This window comes from Clupea harengus, chromosome 24, assembly GCF_900700415.2.
Source record: "Clupea harengus chromosome 24, Ch_v2.0.2, whole genome shotgun sequence".
Taxonomy (NCBI): Eukaryota; Metazoa; Chordata; class Actinopteri; order Clupeiformes; family Clupeidae; genus Clupea; species Clupea harengus.
In genome coordinates this window covers 19,819,054-19,841,648 of record NC_045175.1, presented here as the reverse complement: position 1 = coordinate 19,841,648, position 22,595 = coordinate 19,819,054, and the positions used below count along the sequence as shown (strand labels likewise).

The following is a 22,595-nucleotide window of genomic DNA, read 5'->3' as shown; positions in this document are numbered from 1 at the left end:
TTTATTTTATAGGATTTAGTGTGTTCAGATCCACACTCCAGTTCAGAAGGTGGCGGTGCACACCATAAGTTGCTTGCCAACCGCTCTAAATCTAAAAAAAAGAAAAGAAGAAGAGCGTGTGAAGTTGTCTGAATTTGCCTTTTTGAATTCGCGTTGATTCCACTGCCTACGACGAAGACTTCGTCTTCAGTTCAGTTAAGAACGGTAATTCTTATATTTCGCTAACCTTGACTAGGGTGATTGCAGGTATATGTCTTCGAGGGAGATAGGTAGGCTATGTGTGCATGTCCATGCATAAAATATGTGATATACTTGACAACAAACCATAGACTGAGCCTGGATCTTTTAAGCACGGATGTCGCTTGATGAGCCTCTACCACAGTACAAAACGACCTACTTACATTATATACGTAAGCAAAATATATCGGATTGATTAGGCCAATGTTCTATTGAGTTATGGTGTTGTGATCTAGCTTTGTTGTTGAACTTCGTCTAGTGCGTCGCGCGTGTAGTGACGGGCTAATCGATCCTGAAATATCTATTCTTCCGATCCCAACGTTTCCTCTTCTAGGGTTGATTGGTTCGCCTATCCATATCTAAACTCAGTAGTTGGGGATTAATGTATATTTTATCATCAACAAGGCAGTATTACCCTACGGATAGACCTTTATAGTCGAGGTAGGTGTGAATGTAAGTCTATGTCTTCGAGGGAGATATACAGTATCTGTTTGCATGTCCGTGCACAAAGTAGCCTATGTGATATACTTGACAACCAGCCATAGACTGAGCCTGCATCTTTTATGCACGGATGTCGCTTGATGAGCCTCTACCACAGTTCAAAACGACTTACTTTCATTATTTACCTAAGAAAACGTGTGTATAATATATCGGACGGATTAGGCCAATGTTCTATTAATGTATGGTGCTGTGTTCTAGCTTTGTTGTTGAACTTCTTTAAGCGTGTAGTGACAGGCTGATCATCCTGAAATATCTATTCTTCCGATCCCAACGTTTCCTCTTCTAGGGTTGATTGGTTCGCCTATCCATATCTAAACTCAGTAGTTGGGGGTTAATGTGTATTTTATCACCAACAGTGGACACCGTACAAGGCAGTACTACCCTACGGATAGTCCAAATAGTAGTTGGTAGCAACTACTTCTCCTTCTCCTGTCATGCAAACTACGGCTCTGTAGATGCTTGGGGAACTGAGAACAGTGTTGACATTACCGTCATTACATCAGAAGAAGAACACTGAACAGTGTTTGTAACTACGCTGGTTTTAACTAGTAAACATGACTCCACGCTTCATACTGATGTCCAACTCTTCTCATTTATTGTCTGGAACACTGTGAAAACTAGACAGACAGACAAACAAACAATCAACAAAACAAATGTAACCCAGGTTAAAAATAAACATGATTTAGTTAATAAATAAGTGAATAAATAGTTGAAATAAATATTATTAAAACTTACTAGAGTAGTTTATATTAGTTATACAATCCATGATTTAATCGGATTAAAATGTTTAAAAAGATTAAGATGAATATCAAAACTATACAAAAATGCACTGTTGCTTTAAGACAGTGAGCCAATGAGAAACAAGTTAATTCTTCATCAACGGTAGAACGGTGGAGATTGAAGAAAGCCAGCTAGGAGAAGGACGTTAGTTTTTCAGTGAGCTAAAGAAACTTGAAACTTGAAACTTGATTAGATTTGTACTGTTGTGAACTTTTATTTTATTTTCTGAAAGTGTTTTGATTTGTGTTTTATCTTCGTTGGTAGACTGTCACCTTAGTTAAGTTGTTGAGAAAAGAGAAGTCGCGTGGAGCTAGGCATTGCATGCTAGCATCATAGCTCCATGCTTGTAGTAGAAATAGATGGCGAGCTTTCCCAGCGAGTAACCACACGGAATCCTGTTCCATCGGAGGTCAGCACCTGCTTTTCTGACAAGACCAGCAATCCTTTCGTCGAATGAATGGTAGGACTGACAGGACCCTCCTTTACTTCAACTAGAAGTTCGCGGATTTCGTGGTAAGAGTGAAAAAACATCAGATCTACGAACTGTTCCTACCGCAAGTGGAATTTACAAACTGCAAAAACGTGGTCCTAAGAAAGAATTTGAACTTAACAAGCCAGTTACCTATGGGGCGCCGTTTGTAAAATGTTGCAAGTTCGAAAATCCTGCTCAGTTTTGCTACATTTAGCATTTTCATATGGAACAAAAAGCACGACAATTTTCGAATGTCACTTTTTCAAGCATTTAGAGAGAAATTCATGTAAATTCATGCGATAACTTTTCCAAGGATATTTTTTGGCAGTAACACAAAGTTGTTAAATAATATAAATATTTCATCTAAATGTTAAATGTAAATGTTAAATGTAAATGTTAAATATAAACGTAAATGTTCGATGTTATATATAAATGTTAAATATAAGTGTTAAATGTAAATGTTAAATGTAAATACAAATATCAAATGCTAAATGTAAATGTTAAATTTAAATGTAAATGTTAAATGTAAATGTTAAATGTAAATGTAAATGTTCAGTCTACATGTCAGACTTGACGACAGAACATTAGAATATTTACGGTAATTCATAGCTTTCAGTAACACTACCAGGGATACCTTGCGGGCAAAATGTGTCGACCAACAGTGGACATCGTCGAGCAGTGCAACCTACTCAATTACGATCGCCATCAAACACAGATCATACCACAATAGCCAGACAGAGATATCTAGAAAAAAATTACATTTTGGGAACCTGTGATCCCTTTACTGCACCCGCTGATATTTGTATTTCTATAACGTCGTAGAAGTCCCTGCCTGAGCTCCAGTTTGGAGATATTTACATATATCTAATAGAAAATCCGTCCCCCTACACACCTCAAAAAATGAAAGCCTACCAAAAGCACAGATAGTAATTTCATTTTCAGAAGGGGATGGGTTAATAACGATGTCGTCTGGAAGGTGAAAACTAATAAACATCTTCATTATCAGAGCAAAGATGATTGCCATTTAATAGCTAGCTACCAGCTAGCGAGCTACATGCTGTTAGCTAGCAACCTTTAGCCTACCCAACACTGTTCTTTATCATTTTACACAATTTCCTGGTTAACACAAGTACAACCACCTGGTCTGGCGAATGACAACTGAAATTATCTTCCCAAGTATTTTCTACTGGCACTGTAGTATTACCAGTTGGATGACAAAATACAGTAGCCTAGCCTAGTTGCTTAGGTACTTGTCGCAATCTCAGAGCAGAAACCGGGTAATCCAATTTTAATCGTGTTGATGCTTTGTTTCTTGACTTTATTTCTTGATCTATTCCCGTTTTAGGTAGTTATTCTGATGAATGAGGCGACCAAAACAGGGTTAATGCTTTTATTGCAAGCTCCAAAAAGAAGGCTAGTTTACTGCCGCCTGAGAAAAGTTGACCCAGAAGACGTCTACAATCAGCTGGAAACAGCCGGGCTTGTCTCCTCGCCGATTTGAACAGCCAACCGAGCAACAACTGTCTGGCATTTTACTACCTATGTCAGACAATTTTAAAGCGGATATATTAAATAATCTTGAATGAAAGATGGTCAGTTCCAGTATAAATTCCAGTGGTAGACAGCTGTGGAGTGTATTTTCTTGCCCGCAAGCTGGTAATTCTGACGTGACGTGAAAACTATGAAAGCCAATTACCGTAAATATTGTAAGGTTCAGTCTTCAAATCTGACATGTAGACTGAACATTTAACATTTACATTTACATTTTACATTTAACATTTACATTTACATTTAACATTTACATTTAGCATTTACATTTAACATTTACATTTAACATTTATATATAACATTGAACATTTACGTTTATATTTAACAATCAACAAAACAAACAAACCCAAAGTTTACACATAGCATCACAAACAAATATACATATTCCATTTAAAACATAGTACAGATACGTAAATGCATTACCATGTTCGCCTGGAAACCAGCAGTAGATTTGATTGGGAACTTAATTAGTGCGTGTTCTTTCAGTCTTTCAAGTCCGATTTGCCCTTGCCCTTCCAGGTCACATGACACATAGGGTCACCAGACTAACTGTTTACTTGACAATGATGACGGCTGACCATAAACGCAGTCCTGTTTGGTAGTAGTTCAGTTTTTTTAGTATTTCGAACCTCGTTAAACACCCCGAGGTTCGTGTCGGAACCTCGTTAAACACCCCGAGGTTCGCGTCGGTTTAGGCTTCAGGTTAGACTTTAGGTTTATGTGTTCATGTTCAAACTTGAGTTCCCTGCGAGTTTAATTCTTTAAACTACAGGTTGCTGTATCCAAATTTACGTATATGAATAAATAAATATGCCAGTGAAATGAATAAATATGGTTATTATGATGTAAGTAATGAAATAAATAAATTCCACAATAAATAGCCATATACAGATCAGGGCTGCAACTTCTGTGTGAGATGTGCCTGGGATCCCCTCACATCAATTCAATCAAATATTTCTCAGTTGTAGTCTTGTTTTCAAACCCGTGAAAGTGCAGTATTCTCTGCATGGACATCAAGGCAGATCACAATTCATATGTGTAGCTGGGCTTCTTTCTGTTGGACTTGTCAGTGATCACTTATTAGCTGTCTTGCTATGTCTTGTGTCGTCCTTGCTTGATGTTTGACTGTAAGGAAAGTTATCGACTTGCTAGATTTCATTATAAACATCCCTGCCAATGTTATTTATGAAATAATTTGATGTAGGCTGTAATCTTATTGGTGTCATCCCTGTTTCACGGAGATTTGTAGTTTTTCCAGATGTCCAAAATCATCAATCTGTCCTGTGTCAGGCTAGCATCCAAATATATTCATCTCACGGCAAATTGGTGTCAATCCCGCACCAATAGGCCTTGGAAATGTGCAGCCTTGAAAACCTAACTCTGCTAGCTTGTAATAACTGTCCAATGTAAATTAAGCATGTTGCCAACAACATTTTATTAGAGAACACATACTCCACATTCAAACGCGTAGAAAACAATATGCATGGGCTGAAAACACGAGCAGTATTTTGGCAAAATAAAAATTGGTCATTCTTTTTTTTTTTTATTCTTTGGTTATGTTAGCGTTCATCTCCGATGCCACAAATGATTAAAACTCTGCAGTCCTATTTGTGTAAAATCTTGTGATATTACTCTACCAGGTCAATCTACATGTTTCTTTGGCTTCTGCCGTTGTCAACAGATACACGTGTACACTGTCCATATGGGGGATTTGTATTCACAACAGTGGTAAAAAAGTGAGCTACACTCCGCAACTTTAGGGGGAGCTCAGTAGAAAAAAATACTGGGGCTTCAACCACAGTTTACACAAGATAGTGAGTAGGGGCAAAGAGTCCATAGACATAAAGTATACTGTATGTCTATGAAAGTGTCACTGTAGAAGTGATAAGAAAGAGCAGTTTGCTTTTCTAACTGCAAGACTTGGCTTTGTCTTTCTATTTGCATAGACATTCACTTTTCAAAGAAAACATCCTAGTTGTAATCAAAGGAATTTAACAAATCCTTTGAAAAATTGTTATAACTTTGCTGTTAGGGCTTTGCTTCAAATTTACGCCCTTTGTTCACTGTCCCTTTGCTATTGTGTGAACTGTGAATAGACATAAGTTCTGTTCTTCCGTACCCTGAGACACTTTTCTAGGGACCTTGATGAATCTCATTGTTATACTAGTCAAAGCACAAAATGCTTTGGATTTGAATTGAACGAATAGTGAACAAAAGGTGTAATGGACATCTCCATGGATCAGTTTACTTCAGAAATGATGCTGGGGATTGGAATGTTCTATCTATTCTTACTCATCTGGTTAAACTAGCTTGTTAAAGAGCTTGTGGGCTCTTTGCCGCTAACCCATGCTATCCATCGGGCTCTTTGCTGCTAACCTTTGAGCTATAACTAGCCAAGCTCGAGAGTGAAGAGAGAACTGTGTATGTGGCCACCACTATGTCAGGCTTCCTTATTGTGTGTGCTTTCATTTCAGCTTAAGAATGTTTGTTTGATTTGTTTTTTTCTTTCTCTTCAGTTTTGTGAAAAGTCATCTGCCCATACTTGAAAGATGGAGGCCGACAACGGGCGTGAAGACTCCTCGCCACACGAGAGGGAGCAAGATGGACAGAAAAAGCGCAAACCCTGCTCACGTAGAATGAGTTTGGCTGAGTTAGGATCCCCTAAAACAGATCAGGGAGAGGGTTCCTATGACTGCTCCCTGCGTGGGGAAAGTTTCTCCCAGCCATTGGATCTTGCTTGCCATCAGAAAACTCATACTGGAGAGAAGTCTCAGCACTGCTCAGAGTGTGGGAACATTTTTTCCTGCTTGTCCAAGTTGAAACGACACCAGAGAATCCACTCCAGAGGGAAGCCTCATGAATGCCAACAGTGTGGGAAAAGCTTTTCTCAGAGTGGCAAACTCACGACCCACCTTAGGACACACACTGGAGAAAGGCCTTATCATTGCTCTGAGTGTGGGAAGACTTTCACTGAATCTGGCAATCTTAAAAGTCACCAGAGAATACATACTGGAGAGAAGCTATATCCCTGCTCCGAATGTGGAAAGACTTTCACTACATCTGGCCATCTTAAAAGGCACCAGAGAGTACATACTGGAGAGAAGCCATATCCCTGCTCTGAGTGTGGGAAGACTTTCACTACATCTGGCAGTCTTAAAGGGCACCAGAGAGTACATACTGGAGAGAAGCCATATCCCTGCTCTGAGTGTGGGAAGACTTTCACTACATCTGGCAATCTTCAAAGTCACCAGAGAGTACACACTGGAGAGAAGCCGTATCCCTGCTCTGAGTGTGGGAAGACTTTCACTACATCTGGCAGTCTTCAAACTCACCAGAGAGTACATACTGGAGAGAAGCCATATCCCTGCTCTGAGTGTGGCAAGACTTTCACTACATCTGGCAGTCTTCAAACTCACCAGAGAGTACATACTGGAGAGAAGCCATATCCCTGCTCCGAATGTGGAAAGTGTTTTTCCCAGCCTAGCGGACTTAAAATCCACCAGCAACGTCATAATGGTGAGGAACCATTTAAATGCTTCTATTGTACCAAAAAAATATCAAAATGTGTGTGTGTGTGTGAGAGAGAGAAAATTGAAGAAGTAGCCAAGGATGGTAGTATCACAAGATGACATGGCTCTTAAAGAAATAGGGATTACAGATGCACTTGCTGGGTTGGTTGCAGAGCATTTATCAGGACCTGCTCTGGCAGAAATATGGTGTCAGAGGGTCCTTTTTTTGGGAGAGGGGGTTGGCTGGGGGGCAATAGGTTGTGGATATTGGCGCCTCTGTGTGCTGTGCGGACCCAGGGGTACGTCTGTGCATTTTTTTTTTACAGCCCTTAGGTCGATGGACACGGCAAAACAAAAGTAAAATTTCAAAAGTAAAAGGAACATACTTATTTATCATGGAATACCCTTTCACTTCAACCCCGCCTTGTTTTCTGAAATCACCAACTATTTTAGATGTGCTCACATTTAGTCTTGCTTCTGTTCTGAAGTTGCACATGTATCTTCAAAGTAATGGTTGCCTAGGGTTACAAACAATGGCATACTGGCCTATGCTTACACACAATGGCATACTAGCCTATGCTTACACACAATGGCATACTGGCCTATGCTAAGACACAATGGCATACTAGCCTATGCTTACACACAATGGCATACTAGTATATGCAAACACACAAAGCAATAGTTGCCTATGCTAAGACACAATGATATACTAGCCTATGCTAAGACACAATGTATGCAATATTAATGGACAGATATCTCTCTAATAGCTATCAAATGCCAAAAGAGATGTCCCCTCACTCTTGATATGGCCTACTGCCATTCTCTGTCTCCCATCCATCCGTCCATCCATCCAAATCCATCTCTGTTTTACTTCTCTCACTCCCTTTTCTCTCTCTCCTTTTCCAGTAGCCCTTGTCCGACCATCTCCTTCTGCACAGTCTCCTGTTCCTCCCAAGGACCCCTCAACACTGCAAGTACCATTGAAGGTTCTGACAATACAGCTGGTGGACTGCCGCCATGTACTGGGACGGAATAGCACATTGACACTACTCTGAAGAAAAGGTTAGGATTCATATACAGGCAATTATGAAGACACCTAATCTTGACAAAGGGATTTAACTGATTATAGTGGTTTAAATGTAGGCTACAATCCCATCATAAGAAAACGATAAACAAGGTGAAAATATTTTCTTTACATATAGGTCCACACTGTGATCAATAAAGCTAAGTTCATAATTGAATGCTACAGAAAAAGAGAGCATAAGAGAGTGAGATGTATCATGTGAAATATATATATTGCCATCTCCTTGGGCAAGTCGGCCAGCAGCCATGTTAGCAGGGTCTTTTGCCCTATTATTTGAACTTATCCACACGACACAGAAATGGTCCACAGTACGATACATTAGTGATTACTTTATTGTTTAGATGTAATAATAACAGTTTTATCTTTAAAAAAAAAAAATAGAACAACAGAAGCAGTTGTAGCTCAAACTGGACAACATTGAGGGACGTGTGCTAATACTGGCCAGTACCACTAGGGGGAGCTCCAGAGACTGTTCTGTGACCGGTCAATGTGTTCTGTGATTGGTTAATACCTCCGGCACTATCTGCTGGTGGCTGTGGCACACAGAACGACTAAGTTAGCATTATTAGACCTTGGATAGCAAACATAGATAGACTACTATGTACACATTTACAAATATGTTAATCTTCTTTTCTTTTTCTTATTGTACACAGAACCGAGGCCGTAGTGATGACCATCCGTTAGCATCAAATATGTATCCCAAGTCCCCTTCAAGGAAAGATGAAGCTTAAAAAACGATGAGTGGAAAGAGTTTGGTGTTTTCAAAAAGACCTTAACGGTCATCGTTCCAGTGGTATCCATAGTTATGTGGATGACACACAACTGTACATCTTTGCTGAACCAAATGATGCTGCAGCTATAAACTCCATTACTAACGGTCTTTTGACGATAAATAAGTGGATGAGCAATCATTTCTTAAAGTTAAACGAGGACAAAACTGAGATCCTACTAGTCGGCCCTAAAACAGAAAGAGAAATGCTGTTTAATAATCTGGGGAAATTAACCCCCTGGATTAAATCAGAGGTTACAAGGCTTGGTGTTATTTTAGATTCAGATCTAAGCTTCATTAACAAGGTACGAAAACATAATTTTTCCACCTTAGAAACATAGCTAAAGTACTACCATTTATAAATCAAAAAGATGCTGAAAAACTGATTCATGCTTTTATTTCAAGCCGTCTTGATTATTGTAATGCAATTCTTATTGGCCTCCCGAAAAAAACAACTGAGAGACTTCAGCTTATTCAAAACTCTGCAGCTCGGCTATTAACCAGAACCAAGAGGAGAGAGCACATTAGTCCAGTTTTAGCGGCTCTGCACTGGCTTATGATAACATTTAGAATTGATTTTAAGGTCCTTCTCCTTATAGACAAAGCCCTTAATGGGCTAGGACCAAGTTACTTTGCAAACACCCTTGTCAAATTATTGCCTTCAAGAACACTGCGATCATCTATTGCTGGTTTATTAGAGGTTCCCAGCAAAAGCCGTGAGAAAATCGGGGACGCAGCCTTTGTCAATTACGCCCCAAAGCTATGGAACACACTGCCTATAGATATCAGGGAAGCCAGGTCGCTAAACAATTTTTAAAAGAAAGCTAAAAACTTATATTTTCACCTTCACATTGTTCTTTATCGTGATATAACGTGATATTAAGGGGATTGGGGAACTATATCTCTGCAGAGTTTTAGTTTCTATCTTTTGCATTTTATGTATTCTATTTTTTAACACTTTATGCACTCCATCCCTGCTTTTATTTTCATTTTATTTCATGCACTCTATCCCAGTTTTACATTTGTTTTATGTGAATCACTGTGCATATAATTTCTTTGTGTACGTAATTTCTTTGGTTTTAGGAACTTTGAGCTGCATTTTTTTGTACGAAAGGTGCTATACAAATAAAGTTTTGTAGTATTATTATTATTATTATTATAATTGTGCACGCTGTGTGAGAAAGAGTTTCACTCAGTGATCAGGTCTGAACAGCCATCAAAGAATCCACAGTGGTGAGAGACGGCACCAGTGCAGCGACTGCAACATGTCTTTCAGTCAGGGGCGTAGCAAGCTTTTCAAAAGTGAGGGGGATGGATGTGATTTGTTTATTAACAATAGAAACAAGGATACAATGACAGAGTTGTACAACATGTATAACATACAAGATATAAAAAGCATCCCATTTAAATGAGTGATACTAGAAAAGTATAAAAACACACTCGGAACACATGAAAAATAAGTCAAAATAAGTCAAAAAGAATCAGAAATACTTTAATAATTTTTTGTTACAAACTACAAATATACAAACAAAATATATTAAGAACAAAACATTTTTAATTAAATATGTACATATATATATTATATATATATATATATACCAACCAACAACCAACTGACCAATTGAACATATGACCAACTACCAAAAGTGCTCTTTCTGCCCTCCTTACAGGAGACAAACTGTTCAGCAATCTTTTTTCTGTTTACCCTGTCCAGCTTGTCTTTATGTACATTGCACACAGCAACACTGTTGAGGCGGGTTTGGGTCATGGTGCTGCGAAGCCATGTTTTCAGCCTCCGGAGGCTGCTGAAACTCCTTTCTGACTCTGCTGATGACACAGGCACAACTAGGAGGAGTCGGGTCACTGTTTCGACTTGGTCAAAGAGACCACGGACCTCTGGGGTCATCCCTTATTAGGTGTTGTTATCAAGTGGTTGAAATCATACTTACAAGACAGGAGCTTTTTTGTTGCAGTTGGCAACTACACCTCAACACCTACGTCCCTGACCTATGGAGTCCCCCAGGGCTCAATTTTGGGTCCACTTCTATTCAACCTTTATATGCTCCCACTTGGACAAATCTTAAAGAATAATTTGATCTCCTATCCTAACTATGCTGATGACACCCACATTTACTTAGCTTTGACACCTAATGACTATGGTCCCCTTGAATCTCTTTGTGATTGTATTGAGCAAATTAACCACTGGATGTCTCAGAACTTTCTCCAGCTAAACAAAGACAAAACTGAAGTAATAGTTTTTGGTAAAAAGGAGGAAAGATGTAAGATTGCCACCCTTCTTAACAAAAAAGGACTTAAAGCAAAGGATACTGTCAGAAATCTTGGTGTCCTCTTAGACAGTGATCTAAATTTTAACAGCCACATGAAAGCAATTACTAAATCTGCGTTCTACCATCTCAAAAACATTGCCAAACAAAAGATGACTTGGAAAAACTAATTCATGCCTTTATCTCCAGTAGGGTTGATTACTGCAATGGGCTGTTCACAGGCCTTCCAAAAAAAAAACCTTAAACAGCTTCAAATGATACAAAATGCAGCAGCCAGAATTCTTACAAAAACAAAAAGAACTGACCACATAACCCCTATACTGAAATACCTGCACTGGCTCCCAGTAAGTTACAGGATTGACTTTAAAGCACTGCTGCTTGTTTTCAAGTCACTTAATGGGATAGGGCCAAAGTATCTATCTGACATGTTTCAGCAGTACGTACCACTCAGATCTCTCAGATCGCAGCATACATTTCTATTAGTAAAACCCACTGTCCAAACTAAACAGGGTGAAACAGCAATCAGCCACTATGCGGTTCACCTCTGGAACCAACTTCCAGAAGACATTAAAAACGCTCCAACTACTTTCAGTTTTAAATCTAGACTAAAGACCAAACTTTTCTCAGATGCCTTCTGCTAACTGGCCATGAACAGTTCCTTTGAAGTATTATTGCTTACTCTAATAGAGTAGTGATTGTTATTATTCTTTTTATGCTTTTATTTCCTATATTTTACTATTTTTATGCCTTAATGTTCTCATGCTTTTATTTTCTATAATTTACTGTTTTTATGATCATGCACTGACCTTTTGCTTTTTAAAAAAAAAAAAATGTATGTGAAGCACATTGTTGTGCATGTATGTGAAGCACTTTGAATGACCACGGTGTATGAATTGTGCTATATAAATAAAATTGCCTTGCCTTGCCTTGCCTTGTCTGTTAAGACCCCTGCGAAGTATAACACACCGTTGCCATGAAAAACAGAGCGTTGCTATGGACGCAGTTCTGTTCACTCAGGCAATATAATCGCTACACACAGCCTACGACGTAGCTACGGCGGCAGTTCGACGCAAGGCGTTTGTGCAAAACTGTGGAAAAACTGCAGAAAAAGTGTGGGTGTTGAACCCTCTCACCGGGAAAAGTGTGGGTGTTAAAACACCCACATTCCCCTAGGGTGCGACGCGCCTGCTTTCAGTAAAAGATCACCAGAGAGAAGCCGTACTGCTGCGGTACTGTACTGTACTGTGGAAGATATCTCACTGACTGTGGCAACCTGAGAGACCACAGACGTACACACATAAGCGAGAAGCCTCACAACTGCTGTGACTGGGGAAAAGTTTCCCAAAATACAATGTACTACAAGCACATTGTACAATACACATGGGAGAAAGGCCGTATCCTTGCACTGAGTATGGATGAGGTTTCTGTCAGCAGTCTCATATTCGTGGACATATGGAAGCCCACAATAGGTAGAGACCTATAAGAACTGCACCTGCCCCATTTAGGTAGAGACCTATAAGAAATACACCTGCCCCATTTAGGTAGAGACCTAGATGAACTACACCTGCCCCATTTAGGTAGAGACCTATTAGAACTGCACCATTTGCAGGCAGAAGTTTAAAAGAAGTTGGTCTCCGGCCGCCACAAACGAGTCAGGGTGGGGTCTCCATGGAGACCTATTATCAATAGCTCAATAGGAATAAAGAAAATGTATTTATTTTTCATTAAATTAAGTTTTTAATAATTGTATCTGTTAATGTGTGGAGAACATCACGCTGCCAAGGCTTTTTTTTTCACTTTGTCAATTCATGTCAATGGCAAATCTGACAGATCTTTTAAAATTCTTCTCACGGCAAATTCATAGTAGGAATCCCCTTTTCTATACGTTAATTTAACACCCAGAAATATACACCACACCCATTACAGACATGGAACTGGTGTACAGTACTACACAGACACGTCATCAGTTACAACCCAAGCGGGCCTCTGGATTGGCTGACCACACTGATAAAGAACAGACTGAGAGACCATGGCACTCATTCAACTGTTAATGACGAAGGGCTTTAGTCCAAAGCATCCTGTAGAAGTACATGTGTATCTTATAAATAAAATGTTCATCTCATGAATTGTGTGCTTACCATTTTTGTGCTGCTAAAAAGGTGCTCGTTTGAAGTGGGTTCCTGATGAGAAACGTCCCGTTGCTCACTCATCAACCTCAATGTCGACTCTCCTAACAGGTCGGAATTACCTTACTCTAATGAAATTAATATTATAAAATATGTATTACCAATTCTGATCAATATATTGTCTGTTGACTAAGTATGTGGATTCATGTAAACAATGGTTGATTTCCAGTTCCATATTAGTTGTACTTGTCAGATGAACCGCTGTATACTTTGAAGAATTTTACTTTGAGGAATTTACAGTGTGGTGTAAGCTTGACACATTCAGGCATAACCTTTGACCTTTGACAGACGGATGCAGCTGGTATTGTTTGCTTTCTGTTGTGTTGTCCATTTTGTGCCAATGCTGTTCATGTAGTGTCAATATATGATAAAGTGAAGGTCAATCGATAAGGTTTAATTAGACAGTCACACGGAGTAAATATTTCCTGTAGATCTTCTAAATGTTGAGTCTCCAAATGTAAATTTCAAAGTTACATTAAATTCATGTGAATTTGCACCTGTTTTTTGGGCGAAGGGGATGGGGTGGGTGAGTGCAATTCCAGATCTTATCCTGAATGTCAGGACATGTTTCTGCAGTTGTTACAGGCCCATTCTCCGTGTGTGTAGGTCTAACTTCTGTACCATACACACATGTACAATGTGAATAAATAGCACCCGATACTGTCAGCACCGTTTCATTTCTGATACAACTCAAAAGTTGAAAAGCGATCAGTTCTTCAGTTGTGTTGAAGTCCAATTTGTGCTAAAGTTGTTGATGTAGTACCGATACATGATAAAAGAAATTATATTAATAATTATAACTGTTATTCCACTGATAAAGTGTTGAATGAAACACTGTAGACCTTACATTTTCTTAAATATTTAGTCTTTTCAGAAAATATTTTATAATATTCTACAAAATAGTAATAATATACGCTCATCTGTGTAGACTAATGGATGTGTCAGCAAACTCTGAATTCTGAAGTCAATTTCATGTCACCAAAGTTGGTAGTCACATGATTAGAAACAAAGTTGCATAGATATATCAATTAAGATAAAGTTTTGCAACCATAACCCTTCTCATTTTCTCCCGTTTCTGAAGCATTATTTACACCTTCAGTTTAAATTTACATTTAGAAGAAGTGACAGAATGAAAAAAGCAATTCATCATTTCTTTACATATCAAAATATCGGGGGGGGGGGGGGGGGGGTAATCCAAGTTCATGGTTTAGTGTGTAAGATAAATAAAAAAAACAATTGCCAAATGGAAAAAAACAGACAGCCAGCAAGGTCAAGCAACTGTCAAATGGAAAAATACGTTTTGCTATTGCTATTGGCCAGTAAAAACTTGTCTAGTTTACAACGATCGTTTCGTCCGGTGGCTCCTTCCTAAACCAACACGCTAAAGAAAATACTTAATAAGTGACAAACCCTGGATAAATTAAGTCGAAGTGGAAACCCTCCTAATAGAAGAGCCATATGACTTTGTTCTCCTAGGAGAATGAAACCACCGAGCTTTTCTGTACGGTTACACTAAGTTTACCTGTCACTAAACCATTTACTTGGACCCGTTGCTAGAGATTTTATATTAATTTTTTCTTGCAGTCAATAAACACGGTTTCTCCCATCCAGTTGTCAAACAGATTTCCTCCACTTCTTACTATTTAGGAAGGTTAACTCTTTCCCATACATTGTTGCACTTCAACTTAAACATTAGGTAGTACATACTCTACGTACCATACTATATAAAGAACAGCCGGCAGACACTGGTTTTTGGTCACATGACGAGTCAACTTTATTATCCTCATTATTTAACATCACTTTCTCAACACAGGAGGGGAGGACCCGGTCCCGGGTGGCCGGTGGCCCAGACGTTTGCCAAATCAGGACCAGCGCTGGCACAGATCATTACAGACTCTGGCCAATCAGACCCGGGTTTAAACCAGAGTCCGCGGTCAGGCAGCCAACTGGGACTGGGAGTGTAGAGAGAACGCTTTTTGATGATGTCACTACAGCCAACTGGGACCGAAGTGGAGAGAGGCCGATTTTTGATGACGTCACTATTGCTCATTGTTTGGGAATGATTTGAGGTCACCAGGCAGGCAGAATGGCGGTGGTGGGAAGCGAGTTGGTGCCATGGGGTCCCTACGGCCGGAGAGGCTGAACTGGAAAGGAAGGGTTTGGATTTCATTTGATTTGATGAGATGAGAGCTTTGGGACTCATAAGGCAAGAAGAAAGATGCAAGGGACACAAAGCCTGTTCTCCCATTGGAAACGGTCATGACGAATGGACACTTTCTTTTTTGTCGGGGGGGGGGGGGGGGGGAAATGCAGTGCATTCATAAATGTAAGTGTGTGTGTGTGTGTGTGTGTGTGTTGATGTATAATGTACAGTCCTTTCGTGTAGAGGTTATAGGAGTTGGATTGCACCAACAGCTGGGGTAGGGGGGCGGGGGGCATTCCCCCCCTTCCCAGCCCCCCAGGAGAGCCTCAACCAGTCCGCAGGATGATGTGAACACCGGAGTCAGTGAACACAGGACCACTCATGTCTCCCACTTTAAGAGCGAACGAAGCATCCTCGAATGGCTTCTGCATCTGACCTGGGGACAACACACACAAGAGTACCACGTCACTGTGTGTGTGTGTGTGTGTGTGTGTGTGTGTGTGTGTGTGTGTGTGTGTCTCTGTGTGTGTGTGTGTGTCTCTGTGTGCGTCTCTGTGCGTGTGTGTGTCTGTTCCTAACTGTGGGTTTGTGTTGTGTTGAATTTGCATAAACCTTTTATTAGTCAGACAAAGTGTGTGCTTCTGTGTGCTTTAGACGCACCTCAAACCCGTCATTAATATAATAAAAGTATTTATATTAAAAAATAACATTGCCACCTCCAGTATGTGAATAATTCCCAGTGATACATTTTATGCATTCATAAAATGTTATTTTTTAATATATATATATATATATATATTATATTAATAGTTCATGTACATAAAAGAACAATAAAATAAAAATAATGATCTGTCTGTGTGCTAGAGATCTATCTATCTATCCATCTATTCACACTGTTTGGATAATGCAATATTTTACTCAGAATTTCTTGATCCAAATAAAAGGGACTGTGTGTGTGTGTGTGTGTGCTGACATACCTCGGCCAAACAAGCCTAGGTCTCCTCCATTTCGGGCAGAGCTGCAGTCACTGAACTGAGAGGCCAGAGTCTCAAACTTCTCCTCGCCTGACTTGATCTTCTCTATGTATTCTGATGGACACACACACACACACACACACACACAAACAAACAAAGAGTCATTTAAAACAGTACAGAGGCGAATGTCCGTGACCCTCGCGGACCAAAAACGTTGCTTGGGCTAAAAGTACCAACGAACTAACTAACAAACAAACAAACAAACAAACAAACCCAGCATCTTCACGCAGCCCCAGTTACCGTTACTGGTGCAGCCAGCTAACACACATTGACAGCAACATTGACAGTAAAATAAAAGCCCACTGAATTGATTACCATGAGGTTCACACACAAACAGAGCAGCCTTCCACTCACACAAGAAGGTCTCCATGACCACTAGCTGCAATACACAGGTATGACCACTAGCTGTGCTCTACCACACACACCCTCCTTCGTGATCTGCACAGGTTTGCTGTGCAAAATATTGATTGGACTCAGGGCCAATCCTATACATGCTTTCAATGTTTTACGCACCCATAAAGACCCTCATAAGGAAATAATGACTGTCTTTGCGAAACTGCCTTCAAGCAACAACAAAAAATGTGTTTTATAGGCAACTAGACTTGGTGTTATCTTCAAATCTATTTTGAAGGTATATGGTCACGTAAAGGACAGATAAACATACGCACCATCACCACTAGCCATCAAAAAAGCTTTACCAGTGTGACATTGCCCACTTCATAGCCAAGACACCAGTTAGCATGCTTTTGTCAGCGCCATCTAGGCTGGCGGTGGTGTTTGCAAGGTGTAACGATGCCTTTCTTCTAGTTAATTCGCTATCATCAGACTACAATTCCTTACTGCTTCTTTAATGAAAATAACAAGGTTCAGTACTTATGCTTGCTCTTGTGGGTGGGGCAGGACACACATTCTGTAACTCCTCCATCATGGCAATGCTCTTGCCTCATATTAAGTAGGACACATTTTTTCCATCTACTCTAAATTAGCTCCATCCTTCCTTCCCATATTATTGCTCTACCTTTGGCTAATATAAAGTCGGACATGTTCGGTGTTCCACCTACTCTGAATGAACTCCAATGCTTCTTCCTTGCTCCGGGTGATGTTCTCCTCTCGCCATGACGCCGGCCGTCTCGACTGGTTGTGCTTCACCAGCAGGTGAGAGCAGCGCACTTTGTCGGGGTCGCCTCGACCGTCACCGGAGCCAACCGGCCGTTCCCACTGACTGGCATTGGTTATGTGGTTGAAGTAGTATACCCTGTCTGCGAAAAAGTAGAGAAAAAGCAATGGGAAAAGAGGGGAAGAATAAGATTTAATAAGGAGATCAAACATATTTATACAGCGCCAATAACAATTTAAATGGTCTCAAAGGCGCTTTACAGAGCCTTCACCCACTAGATTAGAGCAAGCACGAAGGCGACGGTGGCAAGGCAACACCCCCTTTTAACAGGAAAACATATCTGGAGCAGAAACCAGTTCGTAAAGCATGGGGAGCATGCTTGGAATGAATTGACAGTGACTGTTTTCTTTCTGAGTGGCCGGATACAGGTACAATTTCTAGCTAAACAAATGGTTAATCTATTTGTGCCCACCATACATCGCGATACAGCTGGTCGAGATTTGAAAATGGTGCAGTCTATGCATCTCTACGTGGGTCAATAGCGGAGCCACTGGAAACAGGGCTAGTTGGGCCTGGTAGTCCACTGAATGAATGGACCCCAGAATGACTCTTCGCGCCACAGGCATGAGGGCAGAAATAAGTTTTCGTTGAGGCGGCGCTAGCATTATTAATTTGGCAGGCTGTGTCATTTACTCGATGAAACGGGAACTCGTCCTCATTTGAGTCACTCTCGTAAAATTACACAGTCATTTCAGATACCTGCGACATACCCCTGAGACGTTGGAGGGGGGAAAAAAGCTACAAAAGTGGCTAACTAGCTGACTTAGCTAAGCGTAACATGACCACAACGGTTGCTGGCTAACGTGTTAACTAGCATAACAACACAAACTTTAAAGTCATCAAGCTCGCATGCCTTGTTATAAAAACATGTCGTATGGTACTACCCATCCCATCAGAGAAGCATGAACATTCCCATACGATGCTAGCGAGCTACACATGCATTGGCTATGTCGGCTAACTGTTGACAGATCATTGCAAATGCAGCAGTTAGCTAGCGTTAGCTATCGGGGATAACATTACAATCATGCATGCAGACGATTAATTCCTTGGATGACATAACGTTGGGTATCATCAGCGAGGTATATCACATGCCCTAAATCCTGTAAATTACATACTTGAACTGCGACTCATTCGCTTTTCCCATCCGGACGGTAATTTCTCATCGTCTGCCATTTCTGTCTGCTTTTAAGTGTTTGCAAGTCTGCTTTCCTTCCTTAAACGCTGCACCCTTTCCCATTGAATATGTTATTACACTTCTCCACCAACAGAGAGCAGTACAGAGATGTTATCCAAAGCAAGTGATTCAAGAGCTGTTGATGTTTTATTTGATCAAAGCGCAATATATATGGTTTGGGGTAAAAAAAAAAAGTCTATTGTCTAAATATTTTCTTCATGTTGACAAGAAAAATGCATATTCCATGCAGTTTCTTAAAGTGCTCGTGTAAATATTCAACTGAATGTCCGTGGATTTACGACAGTGAATCTTTACGCCAGTGAATCTTTACGCCAGGATAGCACAAACGACGACATAGCAGTTTTTTTTGCCAAAGATGGTCATTGGTCCGTGCTGACTGTCACTCATTATTTACAGCATAGCATTGGTTCAAGACTAGCTATACCCTACTTTTGTTTTCCGCCTGGAGAAGACCAAACGTGCGAGTCTCGTCTTATGATCCAGTGGATAACTACTTAATTTTGGTAAACTACAAATCATTATATTATTTATGAAATATAAAAATGTCTGTGTAGTCAGTCATACGAATGAACCCCCGTTTCAGCTGTGAATCATACATTGCCTCTAGATTTGTCAGGTCCTTGTGTAGATCTACTGCTGTAATGGTTAGTCAACGTTAGCGATATTCCAGTATCATTAGCATCATAATTTGTGTTGTGGTCCAGTCGTTGATGTCAAAAGAAGTTGTTCTTTAGAAGGCAGATGTCCTACAGCTATCTAAGCATTCTCCATTGGCACCAGCCAGTGTTTCTGCACAGCTGTCTCACTGGAAAGTGAGCTTACTATAAATTGGCGTTAGCTTACAAGGTAGTAACTTTAGCTAACCACGACAACCGTGAGTACATCCCCACTACTCGCTGCGGTTTTATATCTGTGGTGTCGATGTTTACAGTAACGTTGTTGCTCGCTTTATCATTCTCAACGTTATTAGTAACGACCGGGGCAAGATAGCCAGCCAAGACGCTTGCTTTCCTCGTAAACGTGGTGATGTAGCTTAGCTTTGGCTTGTCATAGCGAGTTGTCTTGATAAAGACTGTCCACTGTGGTTCGTGTAATGTGGTTTGGATTGCAAGTTGTATCCTGCAGATGTGTAAACTAAGATTGACATCTGCACGGCTCTTTTTTCCTAGTGTCTTTCATTAAATGACTAAATATACAACAATTGTAGCAATCAAGGCAACGGCAACACACTAGAAAACACAACATGGGCAATGCAACTTCACCCTTGTGTTAAAATTACTGTCTGTGTTTACCTGGTCTAACAGATGTTTGCATGTTGTTTTCAGGTTCGTGTGCTAAAAGATGATTGAAGTCGTGTGTAATGACCGTCTGGGCAAGAAGGTTCGGGTGAAGTGCAAGTATCCTTTGTCATATTTATGCTTAAAGCCTTTTTTTTTATTAAGGGAGGTCATAGGCTTCATTGGGTGTTACACGGGAAACATTGATGTTGAGTGATATTCTTAAAAAGTTATTCTTTAAAAAAGTTTTGCAGTGAACCTCACATATCAACCAATCAGAACCTGGCATCAGCTCAGCATCAGGCTTTGGGTTAGTTGAATAAGAAATGTATTCGCTTGGAGGGGGTGGACCTCCAATTTTTACAGGGTAAAATGCACTTAGGAAATGAGTCCATTCATATTCATATTGCAATTTTATAATATGTTCCCATTAATGTTGCCTTGGATAGCCTTATGCTTTGAACTCACAGCTGTTCACAACTCCTCGTGTAATTATGAGCGTCCATGTTTCATTTAACGAGTTTGATGGAAACCCAGCTATGGTTGGAGGGAAGCCAGGCCATAGAGGGTTTTGTTTGTTTGTGGGTGTGTGGGTGTGTGGGTGGGTGGGTGGGTGGGGGTGGTGGTGTAGTAAAGTGGTTATATGGAAGATGGCTAACACCGCAGTGGTGCAGTCTGTTAGTGTGAACCTTGACCCCTGACCCTTAGCTCAGAGGACACCATCGGGGACCTGAAGAAACTCATCTCCGCCCAGACTGGCACCCGGTGGGACAAGATCGTCCTGAAGAAATGGTGAGAGGGGACACTCGAGAAACCTTAGCTCTCTCTCTCTCTCTCTCTCTCTCTCTCTCTCTCTCTTTCACATTGCCGTTGGGTGACTTTATACTACTCCTGGCGCAAAAAAAGGGTTTGTATGTTTGGTGTGTGGGTTTGTGTGTGTCTGTACGTTTGGTGTTTGGGTGTGTGTGTGTTGTGGGGGAAGTGTTATTCATATCTTTTCTTCCGTTGCAGGTACACAATTTTCAAGGACCATGTGACGCTGGGAGACTGTATCCTTTGACTAGTATTAATCAGTTTCCCTCATTGACCTGTTATCTTACACGAGTACATGTATTTAAGAGCCTTGTTTACCTGTTATCTTACACGAGCACATGTATTTAAGAGCCTTCATTTACCTGTTATCTTACACAAGTACATGTATTTAAGAGCCTTCATTTACCTGTTATCTACATTTACATTTACATTTAGTCATTTAGCAGACGCTTTTGTCCAAAGCGACGTACAAGGGAGAGAACAGTCAAGCTAAGAGCAATAAAAAAAGCATGGTGTAACAATAAATACTACTTTACATGAGAATTAGAAAAACAACAACCTAGAAAAGAGGATCTTTATCTTACACGAGTACATGTATTTAAGAGCCTTGTTTATTTAAGAGGTTATGATGACCCCCTCAGTCACCGTCTAGCCTTTTTTATGTATATATTTAGGATTCTTGGAGCCCGTACATTTAAAGAAAATAACAAGATCAGGTTTCCACCCCTTGGTGCTTCCATATTGGCCTGTGAAGAACACTGAGAGAGCAGTAGTACACTGCTTAGGGTCAAGCCCAAATAGTCATGTATTGGCTTCCTTCGCAGTAAACCCAGTACAAATCTGAAACTGGGTGGTTTTTGAGCCAACATGTCTGCATATCCAAAGTGTCTGCCTTGACTCTGAGTCTCAGATGAGATCCATGATGGGATGAACCTGGAATTGTACTACCAGTAGGAGGCGACAGTACGGACAGCTACCAGTAGATGGCAGTACTGGGATGACATGCAGACAGATGGAACGCACTAAAAGACTCTCTCCCCAACACACACACACACACACACACACACACACCAACACTTAGCAGTTATCTTTCATAGCTGTCATAATTTGCAGAAACATGGCTCTTGAATTTGTAATATTTATCCACGCATATGCTGACTGGGATACAGACACGGATCCAGGAAACCACCAGTGCAAGAGAGCGTGTGGCGATCATGATGCAGGATAGCTACGATTAGTTTGTTCTTTGTTGTGTTGCTTTTATTTTGATATCCTTTGGAAATAAAAAACAAAAAACGACATTATACATATATATATTTTATTTCTCTTCCCAGCACCTTTCTTCCTCAAAGGGAATTTACCATGATTTTGCAACCGTAACAGTGAAAAAGCAATCCTAATGTTGAAAATATTACTTTGAATCGTTTTAAGAGTGACACACTACATAAATCACATAAATACCTCATCCTTTCAGTACACACACAGATACACACACACTCATATACATACAGAAACGCAAACGTAGCAATATCATTGAAACATTCTTATGCTCAAAACTTCTTACACAAGTTTTTTTTTTTCTTCT

The 22,595-nt window shown here is 40.2% G+C and overlaps 2 protein-coding genes and 1 pseudogene across 6 annotated transcripts; 1 reads left to right on the top strand and 2 right to left on the bottom strand.

Annotated features, from left to right (window-relative positions):
• The first annotated feature begins 112 nt into the window (after window positions 1-112).
• Window positions 113-8,869, top strand: LOC105893681 (gastrula zinc finger protein XlCGF17.1-like). 5 transcript variants are annotated; one of them, XM_031562515.1, is made up of 4 exons: window positions 113-204; window positions 6,055-7,054; window positions 7,954-8,109; window positions 8,785-8,869. In XM_031562515.1, exons 2-3 carry the CDS (start codon window positions 6,088-6,090, stop codon window positions 8,100-8,102), a joined length of 1,116 nt encoding a protein of 371 aa, XP_031418375.1. In that variant the 5' UTR covers window positions 113-204; window positions 6,055-6,087; the 3' UTR covers window positions 8,103-8,109; window positions 8,785-8,869. The 5 variants fall into 5 exon arrangements, with proteins under 5 accessions (XP_031418375.1, XP_031418374.1, XP_031418376.1 ...); XM_031562514.1 differs by having other exon boundaries at window positions 7,954-8,869; XM_031562516.1 differs by having other exon boundaries at window positions 113-678; window positions 7,954-8,869.
• A 6,251-nt stretch (window positions 8,870-15,120) lies between these two features.
• pin1 (peptidylprolyl cis/trans isomerase, NIMA-interacting 1) lies at window positions 15,121-18,997 on the bottom strand. The gene is made up of 4 exons (XM_031562126.2): window positions 18,841-18,997; window positions 17,610-17,807; window positions 16,492-16,602; window positions 15,121-15,950 (listed from the first exon to the last, which is right to left on the bottom strand). The coding sequence occupies exons 1-4, from the start codon at window positions 18,896-18,898 to the stop codon at window positions 15,841-15,843; spliced, it is 477 nt and encodes a 158-aa protein (XP_031417986.1). The 5' UTR covers window positions 18,899-18,997; the 3' UTR covers window positions 15,121-15,840.
• Window positions 18,998-22,307: 3,310 nt separating this feature from the next.
• LOC116219136 overlaps window positions 22,308-22,595 on the bottom strand; it is a 28,457-nt pseudogene continuing 28,169 nt past the window's right edge.